General features: G+C 51.3%; 1 protein-coding gene across 1 annotated transcript in view; it reads right to left on the reverse strand.

Moving 5' to 3' along the window:
* Positions 1 to 21,242, reverse strand: part of LOC144732012 (glutamate receptor ionotropic, delta-2-like) — a 141,078-nt gene that overhangs the window by 46,431 nt on the left and 73,405 nt on the right. Inside the window, exons 2-4 of the mRNA XM_078613193.1 lie at positions 19,227 to 19,344; positions 18,966 to 19,183; positions 4,919 to 5,124 (exon numbers count right to left, since the gene is read on the reverse strand). Coding sequence (XP_078469319.1) covers positions 4,919 to 5,124; positions 18,966 to 19,183; positions 19,227 to 19,333 — 531 coding nt within the window. The 5' untranslated portion in view covers positions 19,334 to 19,344. The remainder of the gene's footprint in view (positions 1 to 4,918; positions 5,125 to 18,965; positions 19,184 to 19,226; positions 19,345 to 21,242) is intronic.

A 21,242-nucleotide genomic window follows, 5' to 3' on the forward strand; every position in this document is an offset into this window, starting at 1 on the left:
TTGGACCAAGTCCTGTTAGCGAGGACCTCTTACAGTCAGCACTACAAAGACAAATATCCCCCATGTCGCCCTTAGACTGAAGGGACAAGTGCTGTTAGCGAGCACCTATGACGGCCCGGGGAGGGCATGCGAGGGGGTGGGTGGCCAGCACCACGCCCGGCGTGCCTTTGTGTCCCGAGTGTCGATGTTTACACGCCACACAAGGTACTCATTTGAGGCTGAGTCGACCTAGGGGAGGCCTAGCACCGGTTCAGATATACGTCACTGGTGTTGGCCGTGAGCGGGAATCGAGCTCGGGTGGCCAGGTTTGTAGAGCAGCGCACTAACAGCTACACTACAACAATACACGATATTTTACATGCTGCATTAGGTACTCATTTAAAGGCTGAAATAACCTCGAAGAGGCCTGGACAAGTTCAGATATCACTCGACGTTGAGGTACATCACGGCCGGTATTTGAACTCGGGTCGACGGGATCTCAGTGCAGCACGTTTACCATCCCCATAGATCATTTATACAGGACACGTAAGACATTGATTATTAAAACACACGCACCATCCCGCACCGCCATAGATATTTTAATTTGCCTCACAGACAGCGTAGGGCACACGGGCGATCAAACGGAAACTTTTTATCCTCGCAACCCGATTACGCCTGAATTAAAGTGAAAACTAAATTGTATGCAGTGGCTTGTTTTCGTGCCGTGGTTTGTGTATGGGGCAAGAACTGCAAAGTCGCTGCAACTTGATAACGCAGATTAGTCATGGGTGGCTGCAACCCCGATTCCAACTCTGCATCTCCGAACTAAATGTTAAAGCTAAACTATTTTTATTTTACCAGGTAAGGCCCACTGAGCTCTATAGCTCTTTTTAATAAGTGACCTGGCCACAAATGATAGCTCAACGAAGTGGCTTAAAACGTAGACTTTTTATAGCAGTTGCCAAATAATCTAAAACGCGTGATGTGGATTCTAAATGTGGAGGAAAAGAAACAGGAGGACCTGGAGAAAAATTCCACGTGATCACGGGGAGAGACACCGCAAACTCCCAATATACAGGTGTCAGGGTCGGGATCAAACCCACGACCTCCTGTATATACCAGGCGAGGTAGTCAACGTTTCGCCATCGTGGTGCCCAGGGGCTCAACGTTCTGGCCCCTGTCCCAACCCCAAGCACGTCACACGCAGTCCCAATGCTGTGACCTCCACTGTGAGGAAGAGAGGCAGTGACCAGCACTCTGGATTATTATTTACGTGTAGTGGCCCGCTATTGGCCTGGCCAAGGCCTGACAGGAGGAGGGAGTTGCAAGTGAGGTGTTTAAAAAAAAATCTGTAAAAGGAAGGAGGGGTGGAAGGGGGGGGGGTAACCGAGGTAGTTGTGATGGAGATGGGTGACAGCGTTGAAGGCACTGAAAGGAAGGCAGGATTTCGAAAGAAAGGTACAAAGTAATAATTTCTGCTTCAGTTCGTAACGTGAACATTACCTCGCTCCGTCTCGTAGAGAGAAGACGAATCCGGAGGTGCGAGGAGGTACCACAGATGAGGCAGCCATGCAGTGAGCTGGTGCCAGCAAGTGCCCAAGCTCTGCGGTTCTCTATATATTATTTATTAATAGCGCAGTGCAACAATGCTAACCACTACACTACCACTCCCCCATATAAGGTTAACTCACAGGTGTGCTTGCTCACAGCACTTGGTCTGTTCAGGCCACGAGGGGGTGTATTTGCGTTTGTATTTTGTTAATTTATGCGTGCCGTTGTCTTTTTAACAATCCATCAAAGCCGCGGGCGGCGGGAGTCTGTGCGTGCAAAAAAATTCTTGGGTATTCACGCCATCTCGAATTCCGTGGAAATCATCAATGAACCAAAAATATAATTCGCTAAGAATATCCACTTGTTCCCTAAGTTGCGATGTGAGGCTGTGCACGCGAGCAGCGCGCAGGAATTCGTAGACAAGTCAATGGGTGTGTGCCGACCACTGCTCCGTCTTATTTGCAGAGAAAATATCAAATATCGATTTAATGAAGCTAAATCTACAGTGTGCGCACACACACGCACGCGCACGCGCGCGGGAGCACACACACACGGCCTTAGAGGTAAAAGCGAACGTTCTTCCATATTGAGCAATGACGCAAATGATGATTTAGTAAAAATACAAAAAGGACGGTCTACTCACCACAGACAGAGATCCTGCCCTGATAAAAAAAAAATTCCCAATATATATTGGTCGCAAACTTTATAAATTACACGTACGATTGTAGACAGATGCGGGCCACCCACGTTTTAGCCCACAGCGTGGCGTCCTTTCCACCAAATGAACGATCGGGGTTGTATCCATGATTAGGCACCGCTATTGTCAGTGACGCAGAGAGCAGTGCTTCGCAAACCACAGCGCTGCGACAAAGTAGCAGGTTTAACACGTGGGCTTTCGCGACCAATATTATTCATAATCAACGTTTTTGCGTTTAGATCGCGTTATTTATAAATGTGTCATCATCTGACGAATTGCCCGATGATGCTGGATGCAATTACCAGCGAAACGTCGTACTCAAATTGTAAATGTTGTGGTTTCACGCTTCAACACACCGGTGGGCTAAAGCAGTGAACTATTTGTCTTTTGTCAACGTGACACTTTTTTTACTGATTGGCCGTGTCGGGTGGTGGAGGGTTACGACACATTTATAAATAACGCGATCTAAACCCAAAAACGTTGATTGTGAAAGTAGCAGGTGTGCTGAGTTCTTCACGGAACTATGTGGCTGAGCATCACAGTTCGCGAGTTGCGGCATGCAGACGAACTCTCCGTGCCATTTTAGTGTACGTAGGTTGAACTTTTTTTTTGCACCGTACGTAGACAAGCATGCTAGTCAGAGTTGTAGGGGGAAGGACAAAAAACTAAACACAAAAAAGCAGTTATAAATAAATTGGTTTTCAATCGAGATGATTTAAAAGTGCAAAGCTTCAGTGGCTTCCTACTAGACGGCCTGGGAAGCGCATCTGAAAGCGCGCGATGCGGTGACCGCCTTTGTTCAGTGGCCAACCAAAAGCCGCCGCTGCGAGGAAGACCGGAGTTTGCGTGATGATGGTTGAATGCTCCTTGACGAGCTCAGCAAGGAACTGCGCGGTTCATTTGCGGCGAGCACTTTTTTTGCGTGGGTTAATTTGGCAACTGGAGGCCAATACAGCAGCAAAGTGGCCGGTCCAACCAGCCGCCCCCCCCACCCCCAAACCAGCCGCCCCCCCCACCCCCAAACCAGCCGCCCCCCCCCCCCCCCTTCTCCCATTGGGTCGTGCCGCGGTAGAGCAGAGCGGCCGTCAGCCCCCACCGCCGGCCCTCCTCGACACCGGGGGGGGGGGGGGGGGCACGTGCCCCCCCAATGATCCGATCAAAATCCCCAATTTCGATCGGATCATTGTGGTTTATGAGTAATAGATCGACATTTTGCGACCCCCACTGCCACTGTGTAGCATATTATTACGTGCCAGGGACTCTATGAGATGATAGGACAATAGTCTGAGTCCATAATTGGCAATAAGTAACGGCAAAGCAGTTATAAGTGACTCAGAATTGTGCGCAGTTGCGGATACAGTCCACGACTTCCCTGAAGGCACACGCGTCGAATAAAAAGCAAGGGACAAGTCCTTACTTACGAACAACTCCTATAATTTTTCATTGCTGGAGGGGTTGCCCCCCTCTACCTGATAAATCCTGGCTCTGCCATTGCCAGCGCGCCGCCGAGATCGAGCGAGCTCGGACGCGCGAGTGAGGGCCGTGGGTACGAACAAGATTGAGACGCAGTCCTCGTCCTCGTCATTTATTATTTAGACTGTGCCTCCCGCGCGGTAATTTTTTTTTAACCGCTTCACTCGCCATCACCGGGAGGAAGTGAGCGGAGGGTAAATGCTAAGGCTTCACTGGATGGAGTTGCTGGAAAGAATGTGCTCTTGTGAGCACATATTATCTTTTGTTTTACCCCAATTTCATACACTGGCCGCGGGGGGGGGGGGGAGAGGCGTTCCGTCTGCGTGACGCATGATCCCGGCTCAACGCTGCCCTCCCACGTGCCAGGCACCCAGCCAGCCAACAAAAATAAAAAAATATATATATAGAACGCTATGAAATAAACACATTTCACATCCAGGGAACCCTCAGACTGAGGCTTTCAAGAGCACAGGTTCGCTAAATTCCACGAATTGGATAAAACTACTAAAAATATGTTTATTTTACCAGGTAAGGCCCACTATTCCAGAAGCAATCTGGCCACAAATGATAGCTTAACAAAGTTTCCTATCACGTGGAAATTTACAGCAGCCAAATACAACGCATGTTTCTAAATGTGGAGGGAAACACCGGAAGACCTTGATAAAAATCCAATGCGACCATGGGGAGAACATGCAAACTCCAAATATACAGGCATTAAGGTCGGGATCGAACCCACGACCTCATGCACACCAGGCGAGGTAGTTAACATCTCGCCACCATGGCGCCCATACATCTTTAGAATTGTTCGTGCTTATGCGACAGCACGCAGCAGCACCACTTAGTATCCATACCTCAGGAGTACGATACAACGAACGATGACAACGCGGGCGAGCGAGCGTGTTAGGAAAGCGAGCGCCGCGTACGTCGGCGATGAAGGTGCACGCCAGGCACCCAGCCAGCCAGCAAAACTTAAACAAATATCTAGAAATTTATTAAAAAGCACATTTCACATCCAGGAAACCCTCAGATTGAGGCGCCCAAGTGCACGGGGTTCCCCAAATGCCACGCAACCGATAAACATACATCTTTAGAATTGCTCGTGCATACGCGACAACACGGAGCAGCACCGTTAGTAACCATACCCCAGGAGCACGATACACACAACAAACGATGACAACGCGGGCGAGCGAGCGGGTTGGGCGAGCGAGCGCCGCGTACCTCGGCGATGAAGGTGCGCGCCAGGCGCGGGTTGAGCAGCAACACGGCCCTGCGGAGCGAGTCGCGGTAGCGGTTCAGCTCCTCGTACTTGAGCGAGCGGAAGAGCGAGGCGATCATGCGGCCCACGTTTCCGTCCACCTGCTGCAGCGACACCTCGGCTCCCTGGCGGGCGGCGCGCGCCAGGAACCCGCGCACCCCGCGGATGTCTGCACGCGCACGCACACGCACGGGCACGCGCACGCACGGGCACGTGTGTGAGCAATACGTACGCACAAACACGCGGGGTCATGATGCACGAGGCAGAGATGCACGGGCGCAGGTACACGCAGAGCAGCGGCGTACAAACACGGGAAATGCACACACAGGTGACACGTGGATATTGATACACTCAGAGTAGAGATGCACGCGCACACAACAACAACAGCAATCGCCATTCGCCACTAAGTGTCGGTGAGATCACCCACGGTGCATGTGCCAGGCTAAGTGCACTTTAAGGTCACGGGAAGTGTCAAACGCCCACTGGCAGGAAATCACGGGACCGACCCAGGTGCCACACGAAAGAAAGACAAAGATGTCCCTTATAGTCTTCACAGCATGTCGGGGCAAGTGCTCTTAGCGAGCACCTATGAAGGTCGTCACGGCAAATGAGGGGTGGATGGCCAGAATCATACTGTGTCCCCAGTGGAGGTGTTTGAAAACCGCACCACGTACTCATTTGAGGCTGAGCCAGTTCAGATAATCGTCACTGGTGTTGGCCATAAATGGGAATCGAGCTCGGGTCACCGAGTTCTTAATGCAGCGTGCTAACTGCGTGCTAACTGCTGCACCACCGCTCCCTATATAGACACAAACACACACGGATGTGGCAATGGCACAACACACACACACCTACACACGGGGCCAATTCACACAGCCTGTGCACAGGAATTTTGGCACCGGCAAGAAACACCACATTCGGCAAGAAACACCACATTCGGCAAGAAACACCACATTCAGCAAGAAACACATTCAGCCGACCACCTGTACGCGTACGTACGGCACTTTAGCAAACCTTCAGATGCATTCTAAACGTTTCCACCCGCCCCAGCCCCTTAAAAATATATAGATAGATTTTTTTTTTTTACCACTGCCCCATCCCCTGTGAGAGATCACGGACAAGCGCCCCATGCAACGAATCCGCGCCGAGCGCCACATCCGCCCGCTCCTGTCGCGCAAATCACAAATTCAAAAATTCCCAACGACACGCGACCCCGGGTGTGGGGGGGGGTGTTGCCCGCCCCCAGCCCCCCACGCCACCCCACCCGCCCCCCCCATCATTATCGACTGCAGCTGCACCCTCACCCTGCCCCCCCCCCCACCCACCTCCCTTGCTAATGAAGCAGCGCAGATGCTTGACGTGTCAGGCAGAGGCAGGGACATTCAAAGGTAAGAGAAAGCGGGGGGGGGGGGGGGTCTTTCCTCGCGCGATCGCTGTCCGCTAACGACAATGGCAATGCCATCGTGGTGGCCTCCAAGGTGACGAGCCGGTGATGGCGCGAGCCTCCGAGACGAGGAATGTGCAATTCGGTGAGGGGGAGAGGGTCGTGTGGATCCAATTCGATCTGACGCACGGTCTTTTGCAAATATCCGCTTTTTTTTTTGCGACCCGAATGAAATTAAGATTATGCAACTTCACCGCGAAGGTCGATGCTATAGATTTCACGCCGCCACCAGAAATATAGATTTGCCAAAGCTACAAATCAAATGAATTCACACCGCTGTAGATGTGATAGAAGACCTCAACATCACTGCCAATTTTATAAGGTTCAGTTATTCATGCTGTCATTTTTTTCTGATCGAGCCAAATCAGAGCGATGTTGATCGAGTCTCATTCTGATCCGCGCCTTCGGCCATCCGATCGTCAAAATCCGATTCCAATTCTTTGGCGAAAGCAGAGGTCAAATCCGTCGCTGAGCTAAGCTCTGGCATCACCGCAGCAAAGACCAAATGAGGGAAATAATGCAGCCGCAGTGTCTCATCAGTTGTGAACTGGAGCTCTGCCTAGAATAATAATATCAATAAAAAAATATGAGTGCTGGCCCTACACCGCTAGACGTGTCACAAAGGGAAATTAACAGACGCAAATAAGCTGTTTCATAACACTTTGCCAAGCCTGCGTGGGTTCTGTAAGAATACTCGAATGGTTTTCTCGATTGTTGAGTGTCTGCCTTCGCGATATAATTTTTTTCTGACGAAAATTCAAGCGCGACATTTTTTTTTTTAAAACGTGGCCGTCTCTTTAACGTGCAACACACGGCAAGAGAGAGGGGGCTTACAGGATTCAAGGGAGGTGGTTGGTTGGCTCAGGGGTCAGGGAAAAGCAGAGCCCGGTACTGATGAGATCCTGGATTTGAATTTGGGTTTCAGCCGCCCGTCTGTGACTAAATAGGTTACCGTGTTCGGCGCGTTAACACAAACGTTAACTTGTACCACAGCACGGTAAGGCCGAGATGTTAACTACCTCGCCTGGTAAACTACCGGAGGGTCGTGAGTTCCATGCCGACCCTGCTGTATATTTGGAGTTTGCGTGTCTCTCTCGCTCTCTCTCTCTGTGTTCACGTGGTCGTGTGGATTTTTCTCTGCGTTTTCTGTTTTTTTCCCCCTCTGTGTTTAGGAACACGCGTTTTGGATATTTGGCTGCTTACACATTTTCACGAGAGAAGCCAATTCGTTCAGCTGATCATTTGTGGCCAGGTCGCTTCTGGAAAAAAAAGAGCTATACATCTCAGTGGCCCTTACCTAGTAAAATAAAAAAACATAGTTTATATATTCTTTGGGTCTTTCGGTAAAAGTCACGGAGATAGGTTCAATGAAAATAACAAAAAACTACGACGTTTCGATCGCAACACAAGCGGTCGCCATCAGGAAAAGGGGGGTTAGCTTCTAAAGGCAAACTGTTTATAAAGGTTTAAATGGGCTATTTCAAACCTAAGCCCATGTCAAGGCTTTATAAGCAGTTGTCTTTAGAAGCTAACCCCCCTTTTCCTGATGACGACTGCTTGTGTTGCGATCGAAACGTCGTAGTTTTTTGTTATTTTGTTATTTTCTTTGAACCTATCTACGTGGCTTTACCGAAACAGCCAAAGAATATGAATTCCTGCAGCCACGAAAGCTTTAAGTCAAGATAGTTTATATAGTTTTCTTCGGCCGCTCGCCAATAGGTAGAACGCCTCAAGACGCGCGACGAGAAACCACAGACGAGACCCTAAGGCAGCAGCAGCAGCAGCAGCCAGGCGATGAGCCAGCACTACCAACAATTGGGCCAAGCTCTGTGGCCCTCTATTTGTTAAGATGTTTTCAGACAATTAATGAGTGTCCATTTATAGGTGTGGGAGGAAAACCCGTGCACGTGGCGAGGTCAAGAGTCGAGGCTGTAAAAAGGGTCATGAAAGTACCTGTCATCTGTGCAGCAATGGGGAAGACAACGCATGATGGTCTTAATGATGATGAGAATATAAATGTGATCCTTGAAGCACAAGTGGACCGTGTAAGAAGGGGAAGACGGAGGCATGGTCGTTTTAGCAGACCCTGAAGCCCAGGCATTTTTTCAATGAAACAGCCGAAGGATTCTAGCATAGGTGAGGACGCGATGGGCCAAAGTGAGCTGGCATCACCAACACTGGCCATAGTGACCTCTTGACATTGGACGTGCCAGGAGACTGAAAGGCATTCTTTCGGCCAAACCTGCCATGCTCTCAACTGGACAGGTGACGTCTTGCGGGAGAGACATTGTAATGCTTGCGAAAACGGTGTCTATTCAGCCGAAAGATGATTCGCTGGCATGAATTGTCAAATTATTGGGCCACGTCGCAAAAAAAGCGTTTTTTTTCTCCTTCCAGAACCACTTGATGTTCATCATTAGAGCTGTAATACCAGAGGCGCCATGACGAGAGCTCGAATGTGAATTGTTGGGAAAATTGTTCCTCGCTCCATTACGTCAGACTTCCACCACAATTGCGCCCCGCCGAAGCGTCGCGAGCCGCGAGGTCCGTTGGTCGTCATCCGTGGTGAAATTCACACCGTCGTCGCATGTGCCGCTCGTCGGCAGGCATCCAACGCTGGCATGGTGCATGGTACTGGCACGCCGACTGTTTGGGTGCCATGGCGATGAGATGTTAACTACCTCGCCTGGTATACAGGAGGTCGTGGGTTCTATCCCGACCCTGATGCCTGCTGCTGTATATATTTGGAGTGTGCGGTGTCTCTTCCTGTGGTCGCGTGGATACATCTCCAGGTCCTCCGGGTTTTCCCTCTGCATTTAAAAACATGCGTTTCGAATATATGGCTGCTATAATTTTCCACATGAGAAGCCACTTCGTTGAGCTATCATTTGTGGCCAGGTCGCTTCTGAAAAATGGCTATAGAGGCTCAGCGGGCCGATACATTTCCACGTGCGAAGCCACTTCGTTGAGCTATCATTTGTGATAACCACATCGCTTCTGAAGATAAGCTATATAGCTCAGTGGGGCCTTAGCTGGAAAGATAAAAAGTTCAGTTTGAGTTTAGTTTGCGTCCCGGGTCTCAGTGCCCCTATGCGGAAGGGCATCTCCCGCGCGTTTAAGGTAAACCGCAAACCAAGTGCGTGTATTTACCATACCTGCAATGAGGGTGTGCACGAGCGATGACGTCGAGGTCGGCTCGAGTACCGACGCTCGGTGGAGATTCGCGTCACAGAACCGGGCTTAGGGATGCATTTGTCCAGCAGTGGAGTGTGTGTCCGGAGCGTATAAATATGGGGTGAGCGGTGGTGAGGCGGTTAGCACGGTGCGCTACGAACCTAGCGGGCTGACTATTATCTGAACCGGTCAAATGATTACCTGGTGCGGTGTGTAGTGAACATCGCCACTGGGGAGACAAAGGCGGCCGAGCGTGGTGTTGGCCACCTACCCCCTCGTGTGCCGTTCCGGCCTTCATAGGTGCTGCTCGCTAACATCACTTGCCCCAACAGTCTGGTACAGGCTATGCTGGGGATCTTTGTCTTTGAATGTGTGTGGGAGGAGCGGTGGAGTGGCGGTTAGCGTGGTGCGCGATGAACCTGGTGGACCGAGTTCGTTTCCTGCTCGCTACCAAGCTCGGTGGCAAATATCTGAACCCGTTCTGGGCTTCCGGTAGGTTGACTCAGCCTTGAATGAGTACCTGGTGCAGTGTGTGTGTTACACATCAGCACTGGGGAGACATCATACTGCCCCTCTGTTGGTGCCCGATAACAGCACTTCCCCGAACAACCTGTGAAGGCTATATGGAGGATATTTGCCTTTGTTTTTGTATACAGAGGCGCCAGTTGGAGGGGAGGGAAGACTTGACGAGCTTCGGAGTAACAATTGGCAACTCGCTGCACTACACTCACAGCAAACCCTCGTCAGGGTACAACGCCGATGGTACAACGCCGATGGTACAACACCGATGGTACAACGCCGGTGGTACAACGCCGGTGGTACAACGCCGGTGGTACAACATCGGTGGCCTGCAGGTTCTGGCTCGTCGATACACAGAGCCGAGAAATGCTTGGAGTAACGCGCGAACAGATGATAGGTCCGGTTGGACGTGCGCGACAAGCAAAACGCTGAGGATCCACTGCGATAAGAGGATGTCAGCATGAGTCTAGGGCACCATAAGGAATGGAGCACTCTTTTAATTATTTCCTCGTGCAGCAAGGGAGTAAAGTGTGGTTTTTGTGAAAGTCCTTATGCGCTGCGCAGTACATCAATGCACGCGTGTACACCAGCATGCGATTACTGAGTTGGGCCTGTGGGTGGCTGGCGGGGTTATTGATTCACCGGACTGGTACACCAGTCACGTGGTTAATGGCGACTCGGTTGAGGATTTCTGTGTGTGTGACTAGGCCTCGGCAAGGTAAGGTAAATTACCTTTATTACCGGGTAAAAGGGTAAAGGTAAAGGGTAAAGGTTTCGACATGCAAAGGGGTAAGGTAAAGAGTAGGGTAAAGGTAGCTCAGAAGAATTACCCGGTAGGGTAAGGGTAGGGCGAATAATTACCCGGTAAATACAGTACCTTGTTTACCGCTAAAAGTTCCGTGGCACAGTGACGCAGTCCGTGGCCTCCATTTTAAAGTGATGGCGGAGCACATGGAGACGGTCCACGTTCTTGAGGTCGAGGTACTAGAGGACGAGGATGCCAGCAACGGCTTTTTTGGGGTTGCTGCGAACAGCAATCGAAAGAGGCAGCGGTATGCGTTCCCGTGGGAGCACACACACGATTGGATGGAGGGTGATCCGCATGCACAGCAAGAGAAGCGGCAGTGCATGCACTGCCGCAAGTGGTTTTCCACCCACACGAACGCGTCGGGGTGGAAAGCCCACCTCAAGAAACACACCATGCTCACCCCAGGCAGCGAGGTCGGGACGTCGGCGTTGGCGAGCCGCCTAATACAGCAAACGCTGAGCCGGCCAGCAATCCCGGATCGCCTCCTGGTAAAGTTTGAGAACGCGGTGGTGGATTTTGTTATCCAAGGTGCAATCTCTTTGCGAGCCACCGGCAGCGACAAGTTCAAGAACTTGGTCAACACATTGATGCAGGGATACGAGGGCCCATCGACCCGCACCATCATTCGCAGGATTGTCGAGCATCACGCCATCATGCTGCCCATCGTCGGGGCGTTCTTCTCCAACCTGGACGTCGCCATCTCACTCACCATCGACGGGTGGTCGAACCGCAACCTGAAGGGATTTTGGATGGTCACGGTGCACTGGATCGACAGCAAATCTGGTGCGTCAAAAAAATAAGTAGTACTAATCACATACCTGTATTTCCCATATCCCCTCCCTTTGATGCTGCTAATCCTGCATAATGCACGGGCATAAGTAGTACTAATCACATACCTGCATTTCCCATTATTATGCTAAATTCCTCTTGATATGCAATTTATTTTGTGAAGGCGCCCTTTCCCCCCCTTCCAACCCAGATTAAATATACGCTCCAAGCATGGTGCTGTTTCATTCAGACGCTGTCTCCCCGACAGACCTGGTCTTCACCTGAGGACGGCTGCTTGCGTTGTGGCCGAAACGTCGTGAGAATTATTTTATTATGTTTTATTTTTATTATTTTATTATTTCCATTCTACGTGACTTCACCGAAAGAACCAAGATGAATCCCTGCAGTCATGAAAGCTTTAAATCGAAAAATGAATAAAGCGCTCTAACTAGCATTTATCGTGAACATTTTTTCCATGTTTTTTACCCCAGTAATTACCCTGTAATCGCGAAATTTGTATGGGATAAGGGTAAAAGGTAAGGTAAAGGTAGGCTCGTTCTTTTTTACCTTTTACCTTTAACCTTACCTGCTAAAGGGTAAAAGGTAGGGTAGCGCGATTGTATTGTGGTAAGGTAAAAGGTAGGGTAAAGTTTATCTTGGTTTTTTTTACCGTTTAACTTTTACCTTACCTTGCGAGGCCTATGTGTGACACCACGTGCTGCTGTTGCATCTTACAAATGTGTTTGCCCTCGATTTGGAGCACCTACCCACGCCCTTAATTTCGAGTGCGCAACATCAGCGTTAGGGGTGCTTGCCAAGAGCACTTGTCAACACAGTTTCAAGGCTAACTGGGAGATGTTTATGCCACGCTGTGCGTATGACACAAGCACTCAGAGATACACCCCCCCCGCTTCCCACTAAATGGGAGGTCGCGTCTTCTCTGCCCCCCCCACCCTATCTGGAATTCTAACCTCCTGGGGCCCTCAATGTTGCCATGACTACCCAGACGCAACAGCAGCCCCCTGGTTTCAACCTCCCCGGGGAGGATTGGGTCCACCCTCAGCAGGTTCAGGACCAGTCACGGCACATGCCTCGCTAACCTCCACCATGGGGCATGAGAGTAAGTCTCGCTATGTGCCTGTGGGGTGGAGCAAAACCATGCAACCGCATCCTAGAAGTCTGCCCGATCCACAAACTCAGCGGAGGCAGACTCACCCTCAAACGCAGCAGGACCGGAAGCAACCGCTTGGCTTTGGCATTTTGCATTTCGCTCTTTGAGACCAGACCCGAGACTTTCTCCTCCGCCTGTGACTGCTCCTTCTCTTTGGAGTCTCTTCAATCGCACCTTACCTTGAAGCAACTAAGACCCCCCCCCCCCCGCCCACCTCCCCCCCCCCCCTCTTCAGCGGTCTCTCTGATAGACGTCTCGACTATTTTGTCCGGCGTCTTGAGACGCGGCTGAATTTAAATACGCCACGAATCCAAAATTGGTATGTGCGCTCACGTGCGTAAGTGTGCATGCGTGTGCCTACGTGCGTGCGTGTGTGTGCGTGTGTGCGTGTGCCTACGTGCGTGCGTGTGTGTGTGTGTGCGTGTGCCTACGTGCGTGCGTGTGTGTGTGTGTGTGTGCGTGTGCCTACGTGCATGCGTGTGTGTGTGTGTGCGTGTGCTGCGTTGGCTGGGTCATGTAGCCCGCATGCCCAGCCACCGCATGCCTAAACAGCTTTTGTTCGGCCGGATCCAGGGGGCTAAACGGGCGCGGCACGGGCTAGAGAAGAGATGGAGTGATGTGGTACAGGAGGACGTGGAGCTGAGTGGACTTGCCTATGACTGGTACCAGCGGTGTCAAGATCGGCCTCAGTGGAGGAGGCTTGTGAAGGACGCTACTGGGCAGTTGGAGGCAGTCGCCCTCCAACAACAACGGAGGGCGGAGGAGCGACGCTCACAACAACGAGCGGAGCGCCGGGTGGCTAAAGCACAGCAAGTTGGCACAGTAGGGGGCACAGGTGGTGCATCAGCCAGTCATCTCGGTCATCTCGGTCAGTCGACCCATGGCACCTGGGTCTGCCCCGTGACCTCCTGCCAGCGGGCGTTCGACACTTCACGTGGCCTCAGGGTGCACATGGCCTGGCACAAGCGTCGTGGTGACGTCACCGCCACTTAGTGGCGAATGGCGGTTGTTGTTGTTGTTGTGCGTGTGCCTACGTGCGTGCGTGTGTGTGTGCGTGTGCCTACGTGCGTGTGTGTGTGCGTGTGTGTGGGGAGCGGTAGTGTAGAGGCTAGCGCGCTGAGCTACGAACCCGGCGACCCGAGTTCGGTTCCCGTTCACGGTCAACATCTGTGACGATTAGCTGAACCGGTCCTGCGCCTCCCCTAGGTCGACTCAGCCTCAAATGAGTACCTGGTGCGGTGTGTGAACGTCACCACTGGGGATACAAAGGCGGCCGGGCGTGGTGCTGGCCACCCACCCCTTCGTGTGCCTCTGTTGCCCACTGTGCTAATCGGAAGTGCAGGTGGGTGGGCTTGCGTGCATTTCATCATTGTAAATAGCCACGCTTTCATATTCCCTTTCCGCTGTCTCATTTGCCAGAGGGAATGTATCCAGCACGGCAACAGAAACGAGCATCCGCGGAGGTGCCAGCTTGTAATCTGCTAATTGCTTAGGTATCCCTTCATATTTATCGTATAGCGATAAAGATCCCACGGGGCTAGGCATGCGGGCTGCTGGGGCAAGTGCTGCTGGCGAGAGAACCTATAAAGGTCGGCACTGCACACGAGTGGGTGGCGTGGTCAGAGATCTTTTCGCCGGTGCCGATGTTCACACGCCGCTCCAGGTAACACTCGACCTAGGGGAGGCCCAAGACCGGTTGAGATAATCGACACTGGGTGTTTGCGGCCCGGAGCGGGAATCGCACTCGGGTGGCCGGGTTTGCAGCGCGTCACGCGGACCGCTCACCTGCCACGAGCACACTCATGCACACACAGAGATATGCAAGTGCATCATGATTCATTCGTGTTCACGATGACCTTTACGTTCCATTGTTTTTTTTCCTGTTCCCTGCTTGTAATGTTAAATGTTTCGCCTCTAATGCTTGTGCAGCCTTCTGTATATCTACATGTATAAAACAAACTCATCGCGCAATTGTTTACGGCTGGTGGGGAGGTCTGTCTCGTGTGACCTCCTCGCGGCCGACAACACCGGTGACGAAATATCCGAACCGGTCCCGGGCCTTCCCTAGGTCGACTCGGCCTCAAACGAGTGTACCTGGTGCGGTTCGCATACATCGCCACTGGGGGAGACAAAGGCGGTTGGGCGTTAGTGCTGGTCACCCCTACCCCACCTGTGTGTGCGCCCAAGTGCCGGCCTTCATCAGGTGCTCGCAAACAGAAACTTGACCGGACAGTTTGTCAAGGCTGTACAGGATTGGGAGGGGATATCTTTGTCTCTGCACGCATCTCCGGGGAGGTCAGCCCGGCTGACACGCTCGACATCACGACCGCCTCGGGGCCAGCCTCCGGGTTAAGTTAAAGTCAATCCCGCTCGTGCGTGTGTTAATTTGTTCTGCATATTTAACGCCAGATTAAGCACGCCGGCCGGCCCTCAGGCTGGAAATGACCACACACACATATATATTGCTTTTTTTTTACTTAAAGTTTCACGTGTGGTTTTTTTTGTGGGCGTCGTTTTTTTTTCTTTCTCTCGCTCGGGGGATAATTCTCAGTGATTTATTTATTTGGAGGGCTCCGATTAGCGGAGAGAATCCTCGGCAAGGCGGATTGGAGACCCAGTTGATTTGCGGTGGTTGATGACGGTGTTGCTCGCGATCCTGGTTCATGCTTTTATTGATGGGCTGCCACCATTCACCAAAAAAAACAGGTTGCAAGAGGACTTGCGGTGCTGTAGATATGGGATTTGCTGCGAGACCTGGAGCTGATGCATGGGACAGAAAGCTGGGCAGATGAAGAAACAAGTTGGAACAAACAACTACGCATTCGCATGCCATCATGTAATGGTCCCCAGCGCCCGTGTGCGTGGCGACTCATAGGGGGGGACTGAGCAGTCTCGCGTCCGTGCCCAGCTCTGCCCACGTAGCTTGACTGACGAAACCCCGAGTTCCAGAATCCATGCGTGTGTACGTTTTGTCTCCCTTGTTCAAATGAATAATACACATATAAGCATAATTCTCTCTTCTGTCTCTCCACACCTATGTATACACAATTATCCCATAGGAGTTGTACTGGTTCTCCAGACCGATGTAATCCAGCAACATTTGTCAAAGTAAGAACATCATGGAACGGCTTTGACCTGGTAGGTTTCATCAGGCGCGTTAAACAAATGCTGCAGGTGTTGACAAAATATTCTTGGCAAAACCACCGCGTATATGTAAACACGTTCAACTTCTTTTTGCACCATACGTAGCCAGCCGTGCTAAAATCGGAGGTGCGCGAAATCGCGGTGGGCCCTGTTCAAACGACGCAAACAAATAAACGTAATTTTGTACGCTAACTACAAAAAGAGTCAAGTCAGCACTGGGCTGGCGACGTGACTGCAGCCACAATTCCTCGAAACATCTTTTAACACAAAGTCCCTCTTCACATGATTTTGCTAACACGGTCTGCTCTATGAGGAGGGAATCTGGCGCTAATTCACAACAATCCGGAGCAAGTGGCGAATTTGTAATTACGCGTTGGGTAGCGTCTAAATTGATCAATGTGTCTGCTCCGTTGGTTAATTGGTTAATGCGCCGGAGGGAGTCTTTAAGTGCTCCCTGGTGGCTTCGTGGTTTAACGCGATTCAATTTTCTTGATTTACGCAGGTGAGAGCAAACGGCACGAGCAATCCCGTGGAAGGAAGGCGGGGAAACGGCCACTGATGCGAATACCAGGCATAACAACGATGCGTCGATTCATCGATCAATTCGGATTTTTTTTTTAAATGCCTCACCGGTACACGTGTCAAATTGCGCGATCGCGCATACACAATAAAAAAACATGGAAATTATTTTCCCACCGTTGTTCTAAGACCCAAATTGCCCAGAAATGTGGCCGATATCATCGGACTTCGGAAGCTAAGCACGCTTGAGCCTGGATAATGCTTAGGTGGCCAATCGTCATGCATAAAACAGGTGTCATAGGCTGCTGCGGGGATACGTTGTGAGCGCGTACGAGGGTAGTGCAGAAACATCCGCTGTTGTGCTGTACTATCTATGTTGCCATGTCTACGCTCGGCACCTTCATCGATCCACACTGGCCAAACGATGCTAACAAACGACCCGCGTGGTGTTGTAAGGCCCTCATCCAGCAGTGGATTGACAAAGGTGTGTACATTGTTCACGTGCACGGTAATAATTACATTCGGGCTACAAAATGAGATTGAAAATCTCATTCGGGAATTGATAAAAAAAAAATCTAATTGCTGGTTGGTGGTGGGGAGGTGGGTGGTTATAGGGGCCGCGGTGGCGAGATGTTAACTCCCTCGCCTGGTATGCAGGAGGTCGTGGATTCGATCCCGCGGCTAACGACTGCTGTATATTTATGGAGTTTGCATGTCTCTCTCTCCCCGTGGTCGTGTGGATTTTTCTCCAGGTTCTCCGGTTTTCCCCTCCACATTGAGAAACACGCGTTTAGAGCATTTGGTCGCCGTCTATTTCCACGTGGTAAGCCACTTCATTGCGCTATCATTTGTGGCCAGGTCGCTTCTGAAAAAGAGCTGCATAGCTCAGTGGGCCTTACCTGGTAAAGTAAAAATAGTAAATCGTATAGTTAGGTGCAGTCGGTGGAATGCAGATTTTAAAAAATAAGGAAAGGTATTGAACCAGGACTTGAGACTTTAAGAGGGTCAGGCAGTCATCTGGTATGGACGGTTATAGGAGCAGCAGGGGAGAATGAGCGACCTCAAACTGAGCCAAGGTTGACCAATATGAAAGCCACGGTTGCTGGAGCAGAGGCAGAGAGAGAGAGAGTGCACGTGGAAGGGAGTAGAGGGAGATGAAAAGGGAGAGACGAGGCAGCAGCGAGGCCCTTGGGGAGCGGAGTATCTGGGATTGGGGTGCAAGCCGCGTGCATTCCACCAGCGAGTTGAACTGTGGCCTCACAGCGGTAGCGGCGCACAGCCCACTAGGAAGCCACTTGAGTTGTGGGTCCCTCATTTAATGTTTCATTTATGTATTTCCAAGGCAATGTTCGCAAGCTGAATGGACTACCCACTGTACATAATGATACACAATTGACTTTAGAACATAAGCAGCTACAAATCATGGCCATGTGTGACTCTAATTGCACCCTTCACCGGCTTAACGTTTTACTTGGGCTCTTTTGCGATCGGGCTTATTTTGAATCGCGCTGTGTTTTTTAGATGAGGTTGAGCAATGCGTCGTCACCCCAGCGTTAGCCAGATTATCAGGCGATGCTGCTGCTGCTGCTACTGCAGCTTTGGCAGCAGCGCACAAACACACGTAGCAAATAAAACATTCAACACATTTGTCAGTAGCACTGCGTGGCCTTAAAAGGGAAAAAATGCATATATTGTATGTTGAACTTCTTTCGCACCGTACGTAGCTAACGGTGCTAACCGACGTCTTTGGGAATGGACAATGGGCACATGGCGAAAGAGACAGGAAGTCTGTCAAGATATCTGTGAAAAAGAGCTTTACAGCCCATCGGATTCCTAAAATATGAATACATATTCTGACTTCCCCGCGAAGGACCTGACCAGGTTCTGCATGGACATGGTTGCAAAATATTTTCTCCTTTGCCTGGTACGCAGGAGGTCGTCGGTTCAATCCCAACCCTGACGCCTGCTGTCTATTTGGAGTTTGCAGTGTCTCTCTCACCATGGATTTTTCTCTGGGTCTTCCAGTTTTCCCCGCTCTACATTTAGAATCAACGTGCGTTTTAGAGTACTTTGGTTGCTATGCATTTCCACGTGATAAGCCACTTCGTTGAGCTAGCAATTGTGCCCAGGTCGCTTCTGAAAAAAGAGCCAGATAGCTCGGTAGGCCTTATCTGCTAAAATAAAAAAAGAGTTCATATCTTGATTTGAAGCTTTCGTGACTGCAAGAATCCATACTATTTGGTTCTTTCGGTAAAGTCACGTAGGCAAAAACAAAATAATAGATCACGACGTTTCGATCGCAACGCAAGCAATGACGATCGCTTGCGTTGCGATCGAAACGTCGTGAAATAGTCCATAGCTTAGTTTTAGTTTAGTTTAACTTCGCGCCCACCCTGCCAAGCCGGTCAAGGTCACCCGTGCCCACCCAGCGGGGTCACTGCCACCGGCCCCGCTGCCGCGTACCGTATCCAGCCTGGTAGAAGAGGATGAACTTGCGCCAGGCGAAGTCGGCGAGCACGCGCGTCAGCACGTGGCCCAGCACGGCGGGCGGCCGCGCCGTCAGCGTGTAGCCCTGCGGCTCCTCCACGCCCGGCGCCCCGGGGTCGGTCGTCGTCTGCGGCGGCAGCGGCGGGGGGTGCGGGGGCAGCTCGCAGCCGCTGCGGGGAGAGCCCCCCGTGCCGGCCGCCCCCCCCTGCCGACGAGGGGGAGGCCGCGGGGCCCCCCCGCTCCACGAAGAGGTGCGGGATGTGCATGGCGTCGCTCAGCGACTGCAGCGAAGAGGCCGTGGCGCAGCCCGTGGAGCTCACGAGCGCCAGGATGCCCTGCTCCATCAGCTCGCACGCTGGGGGCGGGGGGTGAGGGGGGAGGCACGTGGGGGGTGAGAGGGGAGGGGCACGTCGGGGTGAGAGGGGGCACGTGGGAAGTGAGGGGGGTACGTGGGGGGTGAGTTGGAAGCCACGTGAGGGTGAGAGGGGGGACACGTGGGGGGTGGAGGGGGCACGTGGGGGGTGGAAGGGGCACGTGGGAAGTGAGGGGCAAGTGGGGGGTGAGAGAGGAGGGACATGTGGGGAGGGGGGCGGGTGAGAGGGGGGGCACGTGGGGTGTGATAGGGGGGGCACGTGGGGTGTGAGAGGGGGGGCACGTGGAGGGTGAGAGTGGGGGGGCAAGTGGGGGGTGAGAAGGGGAGGATGGGAGAGGATCGACTGTAAGCAACTCCAAGCGACACCGCATCATCATCATCGCGTCTCATCTCAAGCGTCTCAGTGAAGCGCTCCAGCCCAGCCAAGGGGACCCCCCCCCACCCCCAGCTGAGGAGCAGCCTCACGGCATCGCCACCAAAGCGATCCAGCGACTGCCTGAGCCAACTTCCTCCTCTCCCTGTCTCCTGCCCCATCCCCTTCTCCCGCGTCTCTCAGCGTAATCCCGAGTCTCCGTCCGCAGCACTTTTTGCGCGCTTTTCTCATCCGTTATTCAGTTGTCTTTGTGCATTTGTTTGCTGTTGTTGTTGTTAGTTTGTTGTCCTTCCCCTGCACACCCGATTAGCACGGTTGGCAACTTACGGTGTGACAGCTTCAACACATACTCTTTGATTCTTTCGGTAAACAGTCACTTCGGTAGAAAAATAAAATAAAAATAAAATAAAATATCACGACGTTTCGATCGCAACACAAGCGGTCGTCCTCAGGCGGGATATATTGTTTTTTTTTTATTTTATTTTTCTACCTACGTGACTTTACCGACAGAGCCAAAGAGCATGGATTCCTGCAGTCACGAAAGCTTCAAATCAAGATTAGCTGCAACACACATATCCGTGTTTCTCATCCACATGCCACGTACGTGTGCGGCCTCTGCCAATCCACTGCTGGATGAGGACCTCCCCTACGCCATGCTGGTCAAAGGGGGTTTTGACCATACTTCACCAGGGAACGGCGAGAGCCATAGGAGCGTTACACAGCAATGGGCTGTTCTACACTCCCTTCTGCTGACAATACAATTTGGATGAAAATATGCTGCAAAAATAGCGGAAAGCGTCTCACGTGGATAATTTGAAGAGGATTTTATTTCGTTTTTACAACACGGCCTCATGGATAGGATGCTGCACGCTACAGACATAAGCAGTACACGTCTTGTGCTCACAAGAAAACATTATCATGTCGTTTGCACACGATTTTCATAAACCATAAAGTAATTAATTCTTAAGCATATGACTCAATGCGTCTATTGGAAGCGAATGAATACAAATTGTTGTATTGATGAATCAATGCACCGTCACATCCCTATCGTCGAAGTCTATTGGTCTCGTGGTAAGTCTATGGGTCTCTGTGTGAGTCCATGGGTTTGAATAAGTCTATGGGTCTCTGTGTAAATCTATGGGTCTCTGTGTGAGTCTATGGGTCTCTGTATAAGTCTATGGGTCTCTGTGTAAGTCTATGGGTATCTGTCTAAGTCTATGGGTCTCTGTGTAAGTCCATTGGTCTCTGAATACGTCTATGGGTCTCTGTGTAAATCTATGGGTCTCTGTATAAGTATATGGGTCTCTGTGTAAGTCTATGGGTATCTGTGTAAGTCTATGGGTCTCTGTGTAAGTCTATGGGTCTCTGTATAAGTCTATGGGTCTCTGTGTAAATCTATGGGTCTCTGTGTAAGTCTATGGGTCTATGTGTAAGTCTATGGGTCTCTGTGTAAGTCTATGGGTCTCTGTGTAAGTATATGGGTCTCTGTATAAGTCTATGGGTATCT

This window comes from Lampetra planeri, chromosome 41 (assembly GCF_965212315.1).
Source record: "Lampetra planeri chromosome 41, kcLamPlan1.2.h2, whole genome shotgun sequence".
In the NCBI taxonomy this organism is placed as follows: domain Eukaryota; kingdom Metazoa; phylum Chordata; class Hyperoartia; order Petromyzontiformes; family Petromyzontidae; genus Lampetra; species Lampetra planeri.